The sequence below is a fragment of the Bison bison genome, unplaced genomic scaffold, assembly GCF_000754665.1.
Source record: "Bison bison bison isolate TAMUID 2011002044 unplaced genomic scaffold, Bison_UMD1.0 scf7180017864317, whole genome shotgun sequence".
Lineage (NCBI taxonomy): Eukaryota > Metazoa > Chordata > Mammalia > Artiodactyla > Bovidae > Bison > Bison bison.
Window position 1 is genome coordinate 6,533,969 of NW_011494889.1, and position 12,789 is coordinate 6,546,757.

Sequence of the window (12,789 nt, forward strand, 5' to 3'; positions counted from 1 at the left end):
TCTGAGTAGGAGAAAAGTGAACATTTAATGCCACCATAGGTTGATTCTTTTTAAACACCAGATTCTTTTCCGACAACATTTTACACCTCATATGCCACAAAAAGTCAGAGATCGTAGCCAGCAAACAATGTCTTCACACTGGAAATGGCACACAGCTTAATGAAATCATGTCACCAGTTTTTGAGAACTATAACTTTCATTTCCAGACTGTTCTCCAGGTAGCCTGCTCACATTTTATCAAGATCAAGCCAACAGTTAACTCTTTTATCGCTATGTGAAGGCCCATACACAAAACCAGCCTGTTTGCAAATAGGCTGCTGGGACCTACCCAAGTACAGAATAGTTGAATTTCTGACTTTTAACAAATTTTATTTAAAGTTTTTAACAGCAAACACTTGTAAGCTAAGAACTTCATTTTTAAAATGGCACCAACTTTTATCCAAATAGTGAATTTAACACAATGACATCAAATACCACCATTGAATTTAAAAAAAAAGATTTTATGAATTTGTTTATGAATTTGCTGCTTCTGACACAATAAATGCACTTGGGCAGGTCTTGTCTCCAATTTTCAAATTGGCCCATTTCTACAGATTAGCATATTTATATACACATACATACATGACTAGAGCTGAAGGAACCACAAAGATCATTTAGCACACTGTCTTCATTTTACAGATTAGAAAACTGTGTTCCAGAAAAGTTGGGTAATATATCCAAGGCCATAGGACTATGGTCAAAGCTGGAGTTCGAACTCAGGTTTTCTGTCTTATGTTCTTCCACCATGTCACATACCTTCTGTACACATGCATCCGTATACGCCCCCGTGCACACACACACGTCAGTCCCTCGGTGTGGTGGGTGTCCACATATCACACACCTGGTACAACAGCACCTTGTGGGCAGAGTCCAAGACGCCGGACTCAGATCCCGGTTCTGCTATAAAACTACTCTGTGAACTTGGGCCAGTCGTTGGCTATTGACTTCAGTTTCTTCATCTAAAATGATTATCCCCAGCTCCAATACAGAGCTTTCATCTCTTCAAAGCACTTCCCATACCTTTCTCTTTACACTATCCCAGAAGGGCAGCTAATATAACCCCCGATCTTGCATCGGCGAGCCACAGGCCCAGCCAAGTGAAGCGATTTGCCCAAGGTTGCATAGCGAGTGAGGAAACCAGACCTGGAGCCCGGCTTCCTTACCCCAAGCTCAAGGCTTTTTCTCCTAGGTTTAGCTGCCTCTCAAATGAGACTACTGACCCCCCAGCCCCTCCCAGCCTCTCAGGGATCCAGGGAGGGGACAAGATGCCTTAAGTATTATGGGTTTTAAGACTCACACTAAAGTGCTTTGGTTTCTCCAGAAAAGAACATGTACTATATATATATATATATCTCTCTCTCTCTCTCCAAGGTAAGGAATTTCAGGTTCCTTTTCCAAACCCCCTTCAGGAACACCGGGGGTGCTGGGGTTTCTCAGGGAAATGTGGGAACCTAATATTGTCTGCACTTTTCAGAAATTTAGTGTGGGACCAGCAGGAAGAGGCTGGATCCTCTCTAAGGCCTGTGGAGGCTGCTTTCCAAGTCCATTATCATCAAGTTCAAAAGGAAAGGATCTTTTCCCTTTCAGCTACTTACTTATTATAGAAACAAACTACATTTTGAACTAAGTCCTGTACTTTGAGGATGGACCCTCGTCCCTGTTCTCCTGATTGACTTCTCTTTCCCTTCTGGTACTTGTGTCTCTGTTAATGGAGCTTTCTAGAGTGAGGTGAACAAACAGCCATAGGCGGATCCACCAAACTTACACTTTGATGCACAGCACTTGGATAGCATTTCCAACCATGATGTATAAATAATATAAAACATGAGCAATGCTACAAAACAATGGCCTGAGTTTACAAATAAATTATAACTTCTTCATAAAGTGAATATGACAATGTGGGGTGTTGGTGAGCAGTATGGGGAACAAAACCTTTCGTTTTGAAGGTAATTTCTCTATATAAAATAGATGTGCCTGGGCCCGCACTTCAGGACTCACTCCAATACACATACAGACACTGGGAAATGCATTTAGAGAATATTAATTATATGCACTGAAGCCTTGATACCACCTCAAGCACCACTATGTCTCTGATATTATGACATCATCTCTGGTTCTGAGGGGGGCCACCCAAAAGCAGAATGTGTTTGTTTAGGGATGGGATAAGTAGCTTCTAAAATTTTGCAAAAAAGTTTTGTGTTTGTTTGTTTGTTTGTTTGTTGAGAAGATGAGCCTCTCCTGGATTGGAATGATGCTTTTATCTGGATATGACAAACACTTTGGAACAGGTATGTATTTTTTTCAGGAAGACTGTTAAGTGACACAAGTTGCGAGATTTTACCCAGAAATGTTGACAGATCTTTGCTGGAGGAAGAGAAAGAGAGGTTAGAATCCAAAGGAACGCTATATTCTATCACCTGTCCTACCACTAGCCCCCCACCCCCACCCCCCCAAAAAAACTTAGACCATTTGCTAGCAGTTGTCAGTGAGACTGAGTGTCGGTTTTGCTTCACTGGGTGCAGAGGAAAGTGGGCTGCACAGGCCCCCCTTAGGCAGTCCTGCTTCAGTGTGGCAGTGCTGAAGAGCATCCTCTATGAGGGAAGATGGGCATACTGCCTGGGTGGGGGCAGCAGGCAGGCCCCAGGACCAGTGCCCATGGATGGTTTATCCAGCATCAACTCGTCAAGAATGGGGCTTTCAACATGTTTCTCACAGGCATGGTTTCAGGGTTTAAAATACATTGCCTTTAAAGGTGAGGAAACCTTTTAATATGTGCTCTAAAAGTGGGGCTAATATTCCAGCAGGAAAAGCACAATGAGTAAAGTCACGAATTCTTCTGGTTTCCATTTTGAAATTAACTCATCTTTAGTAATGTCTGTTACGGCCCAAACCCTTTATGGAATAGGGAATTTAGAAACATTCATCACATCGTTATTCGTGGTGGGAGCCTTGGTTACACATCAGCAGTGGCCAATGACACAGACAACTGTGTGGAGAGAGAGCTTAACAAAAGCCCAGGCTCCTGCAAGCTCTACCTCCATCCCAAGAAACCCAGGTCAGACAGCTGCTTTTGAATAGAAACACCTGTGATGAAGGCTGATGGAGTAACCAAAATTCATGATCAGCACCTGAAGCCCATAAACGGTCTCTTGCTCAAAATGAACAGAAATCCGAGCACCAGTATAAGGTACATATGTTTGTGCCAGACTATTTGAACCACAGTCCTGGATGGTTTCTGTGGCTACAATGAAGCCACTGCCACCTTCCAGGAACACAGACTTCAAGTTTAAGACTAATTTTATGACAAATGGCCAGATTCCTGCCTGCTGAATTCCCCACTCTGGGCTACATAGCGTTTTATCGCAGCTTTCTTCTCTTTCCAGTTTGGGATCTCTTGTATGAACCCCACCTGAGTCAACACAGGACCGACCTCTGCTTCTGCATCTCAAGCTCCCCACCTTCAGAACAGCAACTGCAGAGAAAACAACAGGTGGGGTGTTTTCAATTTCAAGTCTGGAAGAGATGAAAGTTAGTGACAGCTTCCCCATGATGTAGAGGGGAATTCAAGGATGAGAAGATCAAAGGTTCCAGCTCTCAGGTGGGGCTTGAAAGCCCAGGATAAAGCAAACTCTCACTCTGTGGCAACATGAAACACCATCGTGAGATGCACTACGGATTTACTCCTGGGGAACAACCTCACTATTCCCCTTTTGGGCTCTGAGTTTTGTGATAATGCTTCCACCTCACACTGAGCTGAACTTTGGAGAGGGAAGATGATTTCAGACAAAGAGTCAAGGCTTCTAAATGTTAATTTCAAGTAAATATTTTTCTGGGCCTTTCATTTGTGGATAATAGAATGGAATAATGGGCTCTTTGACATTCTCTTTGCCTTCCTAGGTTATCTGTCATCAAAACCACAAGGGGACCTGGACCACTTCACATTTGGTTGTTGAATGAAGCTGTTCTTCGGTTACTAGAACTGCTGCACTACAGCTGATCAGCTGTACAATCAACTGATAGAACCAGGAACAATCACACGATAGCATAAAATTCATGATTTCTTCACAGAGTTCATCAATACTTGGTATGTTGTTTGTAGCTCACTTAGGCCAGAAAAGAAAAAAAAAAAGGAAAAAGTCAGAATGAAGAACCTCCATGCCAAGTTGTTCTCCTACACCATGGCAGCCTGCGAGAAGTTCAATGGTGTGGCATTTTAAGAGGCCAATCTGACTTGGCAAGAGAGCTCTTGGTTTTATTCAACCCTTTGCTATCTCACAAAGTTGTTACATATAAAGCAGGTTTAGGCAGGATGCAAACTCAAGGCCATTATCCCTAGGAAAGATTTCACTGATCAAGATTTGAAATTCCTGTAGATGTTTCTACTTAGTCTCATTCCAGGAAAGGCACGAGGGCCCTTGCTGGCCTGTTAAGGAACTCAGCTCAGTGAAGTAACCTGTGGGGAAGATACGGCCAGGGCAAAAGCTAAGGACACTGATTACTAATCAAGTGTGTATGTTTCCAACAAAGAGAAAGATACCTTTGACAGTTCTTCAATCAAAGGCTTTCCATGAAATGGTATATTTCAAGCCAGCAACCAAAGGGATGCCAAGTGGAAAACCCAAACAAATTCAACAGATTGACATCTCTCCAGCCATTTCCATTAGGCTGCTTTTTAACAAGTTCATTTACACAAGAGCAGAGACCAGAGCACACCCAGCCCCAGAACCATGGAGCTGCCCTGCAGAATGCGGTTAGGGTGGGGGAGGCCTGCCTCTCCCAAGGTGAGTTGTTAAACTAGAGGGGGAAACCACCCATTCTGGATTAACATTTCATCATATTTTAGCCCGTGTTAGCTATCAGATGGAGCACAGCTTCTGTGTGCACAATGCCATAGGAGCAAGTTTGAATCGAACATAAAGCCAGACAGAAGCTGGCTCCTAGCCTAGGGGGTTGTCTGTGCCCTGTTCTGACCAGTAAAGGGCTGCACTATGAAGCTCACAAGACTTCGGTTCCCACTTACTGGGTTCAACTGAGCTTTGCCAGTTGTTTAGCCAGCTCTGCTGGGCTGCATGTGTACAAAGAAGCATTGACAAATTCAATTGTTCTTTTTCCTTGGGGAGCAGTTGGGGCTGAGGAGTCAGTTAGCCAGGACTGCCTCGCCTGGAAATAAATTCATGAAGTTATGCTGCATTTGAGGTCAAAAAGAATAATACTCTGGAAAATCCTGGGCACCTCTATCAATGGCCTGGCTAGAGAGGCCTGGGAGAAGGTCCTGACTGGAAGGTAGGTAAACACTCTGCTGTTGCACAGCTGTTATTAGATAATCCCTGGACCACTCTATGCTTTGGGTTTCTATCACTAAAATGGGTATACTAATCCCTAAGGGAATTGTGGCAGAGATGGACATCTCAATTTGAGAATAAAGTCCAAAGTTCCTGGAGTCAAGCCTTGTACACCCACATGGATGAAACCCTGGGCCCCACAGGTGTGTGATGTATGACAGGAAACCTTTCTCTGCCTTCAGGTGTCAAGGTTGAGCAGACAGGCCTGGTCCTTTCTTGGTATGGAGGCTTTCGTTCAAAAGGACTGGAACTTCTTGCATTAAACAGCACTCCGGACAACAGAAAAGTTGCGTAACCCCGCCCCCACCCCCCTCCTTCCTTGTTCTGGACTAAAACTACTTCCGTCTCTGAGCATCTACAAGTCCAAGAAGGTCTCCAGACTGGGGAAAATCCTCTGCTCTAATAAACTTGCAAAACTGGGGAACAAAAAATATGGCTCCGTTGAACTGGTTCAAGTGTTCTTTAGATCCAGAATCTTTGGAATAAAAATGAATATGAAAAATGTTTTTGAAGACCCCAGCTTCGTGGGTAAAAAGGAACCAGTCTTACGTGCCTCAGGACATGTAAAGAGTCGGATATGACTGAGTAACCGAGCTGAACTGACGTGCCTCAGGACTTGGAGGGGCAACTATTCAGCACAAACATCCCACTCAAAGGGTAAGGAGGGCCAGGGTCATAGAGGCGCCTTTCCCCCTGAAGACACACCTGTTTCTCTCAAGCTCACGTGCGCGTGCTCCATAATCGACCTCCAAGTCTGCCCTCTGACCCTGCCACTGGTGGGAGGTGGCAATGAGCATCACCTGTGGTTCCAACCGTCCCTGGAAACACACTGGCTTGGGCCCAGAAGTCTCTAGCTTCTGTTCGAGTGGCCTTCCCAGCAGAACCATAGCAGACAGTTAACATTTATTCATATGCAATACTGATTAGGAAAGAGCTCTACAAACACAACTTACTTAGAAATAGCAAGTCAGAAATAGGCTAAAACACCAAGAGAAAACGAGCTGTAAATACATTGCAAAAATGTGTTTGATTTTTTTGTTGTTGTTCATGTTGTTTTCATCTTGACTAGCACCATCTGTACACAAGAAAGTATGAACATAAACGTTTGGATAATAACAAAGATTTGCAAGGCACTTAATCAGTCATTCGGGGAAACCTGTTGTTTTGTTTTAGCTTTCCACAACAATCCCACGTCCACTCTCGCCCTTTCTCACAAACCAGGAGAAGAGGGAGGTCTCTTTTGCCAGCAGTTCTTATGTACAAACAAGTTCTTGAAAGTTCCTCAAAGTGCTTTTTCAGTCTCACGGGGGCTTCCACGTCCCTTGGGCTTCCCATCATTCGCTCCTCTCCTGCGGGTCTGGTTCTGCACCGTTCCTACAGAAAACAAAAGAAAAACTCGCCTTCCGCTCCACGCTCACTCCAGACTTGCCATCAACCTTCGTCCTCCTTCCGTGATCTCTGAGCGGCGCCGGCACTAAGAGCCGGCGCAGCGCGGCTGCCTGCGGCTCGGGAGCGAGGGCCGGGCCGGGCGGATCCCGTCAGCGGCGCCGGGAGGTGATGTCGAAGCAGGTGATCATCATGAGGTGCGCCTTACAGAAGTTGACACGGCTCTCCAGGCGCTCCGTCACGCACTCCAGCGCTTCCAGGTACTCCAGGGAATCCAGCTCCAGAACCTGCTCCAAGTCAACTGCAAAGAAGGAGAAGCCCGATGGAGACGCGCCGCCTACGGGGAAGGGTGACCCGACGGGTCGGCCCCGGCCCCGAGGCTGCTGCGCCTGTGCCCGGAGGTCTTAGCACCACCGTGCTCTCGACCTTCTGCAGCTCTCAAGTCAGGAGCAGAACCCTTTGTTACTTGCAACTGTACTGGGGCCCTCCATTCTAATGATAACACTAAATCCCCGACATTTAATTGAGGCTCTGTGTGTGCTAAGTTGCTTCAGTCATATCCGACTCTTTGCTACCCCATGGACTATAGCCCACCAGGCTTCTCTGTCCATGGAATTTTCCAGGCAAGAATACTGAAGTGGGTTGCCAGTTCCTTCTCCAGGGGATCTTCCCCATCCAGCAATCTGAACTCTGCGGTTCCTCAGTGGTAAAGAGCCCACCTGCAATGCAGGAGACATTAGAGATGAGGGTTCAATCCCTGGGTGGGGAAGATCTCCTGGAGGAGGGCATGGCAACCCACTCCAGCATTCTTGCCTGGAGAATCCCCATGGACAGAGGCGCCTAACAGGCTACTGTCCATAGGGGCACAAAGAGTTGAACAACTTAGCATGCACGCACAGGTTAATAACTAGATTCTTAGACTCACAGACACAGAGAACAGACTTGTATTTGCTAAGGGGTAGGGCAGTGAGGGAGGAAACTGGGAGTTTGGGATTAGCAGATCCAAAGTATTATATATAGGATGAATAAACAGCAAGATCGTACTGTATAGCACAGGGAATTTTATTCAATATCTTGTGATAAGCCATATGGAAAAATGTATATATATGTTATATAAATGTATATATAAATATATATGTGCATGCAACTGAATTATCTTGCTATACTGCAGAAATTAGCACCACTTTGTAAATCAACTATACTTTGATGAAAAATAATTACAATTCTTTGCTCAGAAGACAAGCAAGATTTAGGACCCAGATTCTGTCCCTAAAGTTCAGACCTGCACAGAGTTAAAAGTCTGTTTCCTTCAGTTCCTCAAGGGCAATCATCTGTGGCCACCTCTCCTGCGCCACTGGCCACTAGTTGGTCCAGTCGTGACTGGGTAGGATGGTGGGCTGCTGCAGAGTGTCCAGCGTGGGGAGGACAGGTGTGGACAGCAGCCAGGGCAGTGGGGATTCCAGCCCTGGAATCCAAGGCAGGAGGCCTGCACTTGACTCCCAAGAAGGCCACACCTAACCTGTGCTGGCACACGGTCCTTAAAAGTAACACTGAAGAGTCATCCCTAGTCTGCCTACTTTCCTAACTAGAGTTGCTATGGAAAGTAAAACCAAAAAGAAACAGCGAATGTGAATGTGGTTTAGAACTGCTACGAGCTATCTGAAAATCTGGGGTGGAAATCAGGGCTGACTTCTTTTGTAGGGGAGTTAACAGAGCTCAGAGAAGGGATGTGTCCTGTTCAGGGTTACATAGTTAATAAGGACAGGGGCTTGGAATAGGGTGGAGGCTCCTGAATACCAGTCTAAAACAAACAAACAAAAAACCCTCCCCATACCATATCCACATCAGGCTATGTTATTGGATCACCTTGAAAGTGGCATCAGAATTAGGAAATTTGAAAAAAAAAAAAAAAGGATCCCAGCACATATATTTCTATGCCACACCCTGCCTGTTATCCAGGGACTAGTCAGCATACAGCCTCATTGATTTTTTTTTGTCATTCTTGATTTTAATTCATCTTGAAGGGCCAATCTCTGTGCTTCTCCTTTCATGTGGCCTTCTGTTCATTACCTTCCTTAGCATAAAAAAAAAAAAAATCACTGATTTCTGACAAAGGCAAGAAGGAAGCAATTGTTTCCTGGAAGCATCTACATTTGTACCGATGTTTAAGCAGCTCACTTCCTGGGAAAAGTGTGACTTTGTAAGATGAAGACAATTGTCAAGGCCGCCTCAGGCATAAACAGCTCTCAAAAATGTTGTTAAAAGGATAAAAAAGGAAGAAGAGGAGCTGCTGAATGGGTGTCCCTGGGATTCTGAAGTGCCAGAGGATTCATGGAAGAAGGAAAAGGGTGTGTACAGGTGGGAGAGACCAGCATTAGGCTCCATGTTTATGCCATGGCCAGACTTCAGCTAATGCCCTTGTTCGTGTCTTGTCTGCCCCATCACAGCTTAGAGGGAAATACCCTGGAGAGCAGGAATTTGTGTCTCTGTCAGGATTTCTAACAAGGGGCCCCCGTTGGTGCATCAGGCAACCAGGCACTGAGGAAATAAAATTCCTCAGCCCTTTGAGAACGGCTATTTTCATTAACTCTGATAATACAAACACTAATTACTACTAAATACTGAGCTTTCATCACTGGCAGGCAGTGTAAAGAGCACTCGACCAACAGTAGCTCATTCACTCTCCCAAAGCTCTATGAGATGGGCAAACTTTCCCATCTGATGGTTAGGGAAATCAAGGCCCAGAGAGGTGAAGCGTCTTACCCGAGGTCTCACAGCCACACCCAGAGCGGCTCTGCATGACTGCAGCTGACACCACACACGGTATAACTCAACATGGTAAGATGCACCGTGATAACTGGCCCCAGTGTCCTGTCCTCCTACTGGTCTGTTTGATCCTCACATGAACCAATGAGGTACTCAAAGGTGATGTTATTACTACATCTTTGTGGAAAGGAAGCCACCTGAAGACATGCTGTGAAAAGGGCAGGGCACAGCTCGGAGGCTGGAAAATTCCGTCCTTTCCTCTTTGCTCAGGATCATTTCACCCAGTATTTTTCTTAAACCTCAGCTCCAGACTCTGCCTGTCATGCTCCCTGCACTGACCTGGGAATGCCGGGAAGAGGTGCTGTGACCTTCAGGGGTCAGTTGTGAAGAGAGGGAGGCACAAGGAAAAGCTGGTGAGTGCAGGACAGGAAAGGAAGGAAAGGAATTCTAGTGGAAGTAACGCATTTTATTCCAGAGGCTAAGTTGTCCAGCATTGGGCCCTATATCATTGAAACAGTTGGGACCAGATCTGAGCTTTATTTTGTGGTAAATGGAATGGTTAGGAACAAATAAATAAGAGACAATTGAATCCATCTTTCAAAGAGAGCAAAATTGTTCTGAATTGTTACTAGATGGTCGCTGTCATCCTGGGCTTTCTATTAAATGGAAATAACACTGCGAATGTTATTCTTTTCACTCAAAAATGTGGTTTTTTTTTTTTTTTTGCTTTCTGGGTTCTTTGTGAGGCTTTTCTAGGATTGCACATTCTACCCTATTAAGAGCTCTATAAATTCTTGTCTATTTCAGGCTAGATATGCAATGTGATTTTGTGGCCTGGGAGCAGATTTGTAATATAGCCTTCATGTCTGGGTGATTGTCCACCACATGCAGGGGGAGAAAAAAATATCTCATTTTCAGATGCTCTGGACTGAGACACACAAGAAATAATCCGGCAAGAGCCATGGTCACCACCTGCTGCCCCCTCCTCCCCATCTGCTCCCAGGAGAGTGGGATCGAGCTCAGGGAAGCTGCCTCTAGCCGATGGGCACAGGTGGGGTTCAGACAGCATCTGAGTCCCTCGGCCTGGTCTGTTTAGTGGGTGAACCTGGGAGTCGCAGTGATGGGCCTTACATTCACTGAGCCACTTGTTAGGGTCCAGCATCAGATACTGTTTGGTCGTCTCCAGCTCCTTCATCAGCCATTCGTACTTGGCTCTGACCTCCGCAATTCTCTGCTGGCGATGCTCCAGAATTTTCAGTTTTGCGTTAAAACACATGACCTCCTAGGATGCAGATGAGAAAGAGATGGGAGGTGAAGAGGGGAGGAAACGGGGACCTTCAGCTCCAATCCAGCCCACGCAACCTCTTCTGGAAAGGAATACTTCTGCTTATACATCTGTGCAAGCAGGGCGCAGGGGGCTCACCTCTGATGCCCACGCACAGGACAGGACTATCACAGGCTTATCCCAAATTTAGAAGGCGGTTGGTGTCCCAAGCTGGAGCCAGAAAAGCCCGGGGAGCCCACCAGCTCTCCCAGTCTTTGAACCTTCCACGTCTCCAGGTGGAGAAATAAGCGGCTCTCCCAAGGAGCTGGGTGCACAAGCCTGGGTGCCGGCCGGAGCCCTCGCCTCCCACCCGCGCGGAAGCCACTGGGGATCTCCGGGGCCTGCGCCCCTTCTCAAGCACTGCCCCCGGGGGGCCGACAAGGGGACCTGCAGGGGCGCGGGGTGGAGGAGGCTCACCTTGCTGCTGCCCCCTCGTCGCCGCTGCAGCCGCTCCACGTCGTCGATTTCATAGACTTTAATCTCAAAAGGTTCCCCGAGGCCCCTCTGGGTGCTGCGCAAGGGGCCATCCACCCAGCGAACGCCCGCGCTATTGGTAGGTTTTCTCACGGGGGAGGGGGTGTCAAGGGACAGCGCCGGGATGAGCCTCCGTCTCTGGGAACCTAGGTAGGGAATTAAGTCCACAGTTAATAGTTTTGAATTTCTTTTGAACATATTTTTAAATGCAAGGGGTGGGGGCATGACAGCGCCCTGCCCCCCCATCCCTACCCAGACCTGCGGCAGAGCTGTGTTTGAAAGGCTCCAACCTCCCACCACCTCAGCATCCACTCCCTTTCACTGGCACTTGCCTTCATTTCCACAAGTTCAACTCCCACCCCCTACCAGTGGTCTCCCCCTTAAAACACACAGGCTGGAGGACACTAGAACTGAGAGCCACTCTGGCTATACCCTCAGCATGGACCCGTGTTAGCATGAAATTAGAGATGTTCAGTGTTAGGGGAAAATAGATGCTAGGATTTGATACTGTAGTAGGAGGAGTTTATTTGCTTCTAACAATAACACTGGAATCAGCACTGCTTATGCCAGGCCCTGCTGGACATGCTCTACATACTGTGATGGAGACTGCTAGCTGTCCCCCAGTACCTACCGTCTTCTTCAACCTCAGCAAGAGATCCAAGTGGGTGCTGGATGCACAGGGTACCAGGTGTACCCTATGTAGTACATGTGACTTAAGCTCCACCAGTGCAGTAGAAGTGCCCTTTGCAACAGCTGTAATAGGAAGTGTCCTGAAAAGGTGAGGTCTGCCCTCCTTGTCCTCTCTCCTTTGTCTCAGATGGAATACGGGCTGCTGCCCGGTCCATGATGTGAAGATTGTAAATAACAGATAAACGAGACAAGCAGCCAGGATTCCTGGTACCCAGGAGACCTTCACATGATCGCCTATGCAGTTTTTTTCTTTTTAAAAAAGATTTACTTTTTCTAGAGAAGGTTTAGGTTGGCTGCTAAATTAAGAGGAAGGTACAGCGAGTTCCCATATACCATCGGGCCCCACAGACCCACAGCCTCCCCCACCATCAACATCCCCATCACAGAGGTACATGTGTTACCACCGATGAACCTGCGCTGACACGTCATTACGCATATGGACACCCAGAGTCCATAGTTCACATCAGGGTTCACTCCTGGTGTTTACGGCCTATGGTTTGGATAAACGTGTAACGATATGTATCTGCCATGATAGTATCACATAGAGTATTTTCATTGCCCTGAAAACCCCCTACACAGACTTTTACATGAGAAATTAATCTTATATTGTTATTGGGTTTTCTGTCACAGACAAGCCTAGTATGTAATTCTCACAGAAGCAGAAAGGTACAAAAGACTTCCATAACTTGTCCAAAGTCTTAGCATTACCGTGTTTAAAAAAAAAATCCATTGCCCACATTCTCCACCAAAATAAGAAATATCAGATGA

At 46.4% G+C, this 12,789-nt stretch overlaps 1 protein-coding gene across 1 annotated transcript in view; it reads right to left on the reverse strand.

The window, feature by feature from the left end:
* Positions 1 to 16: 16 nt before the first annotated feature.
* Positions 17 to 12,789, reverse strand: part of KIF26B (kinesin family member 26B) — a 382,899-nt gene continuing 370,126 nt past the window's right edge. The window contains exons 14-16 of the mRNA XM_010852942.1: positions 11,275 to 11,477; positions 10,665 to 10,815; positions 17 to 7,068 (exon numbers count right to left, since the gene is read on the reverse strand). Coding sequence (XP_010851244.1) covers positions 6,920 to 7,068; positions 10,665 to 10,815; positions 11,275 to 11,477 — 503 coding nt within the window. The 3' untranslated portion in view covers positions 17 to 6,919. The remainder of the gene's footprint in view (positions 7,069 to 10,664; positions 10,816 to 11,274; positions 11,478 to 12,789) is intronic.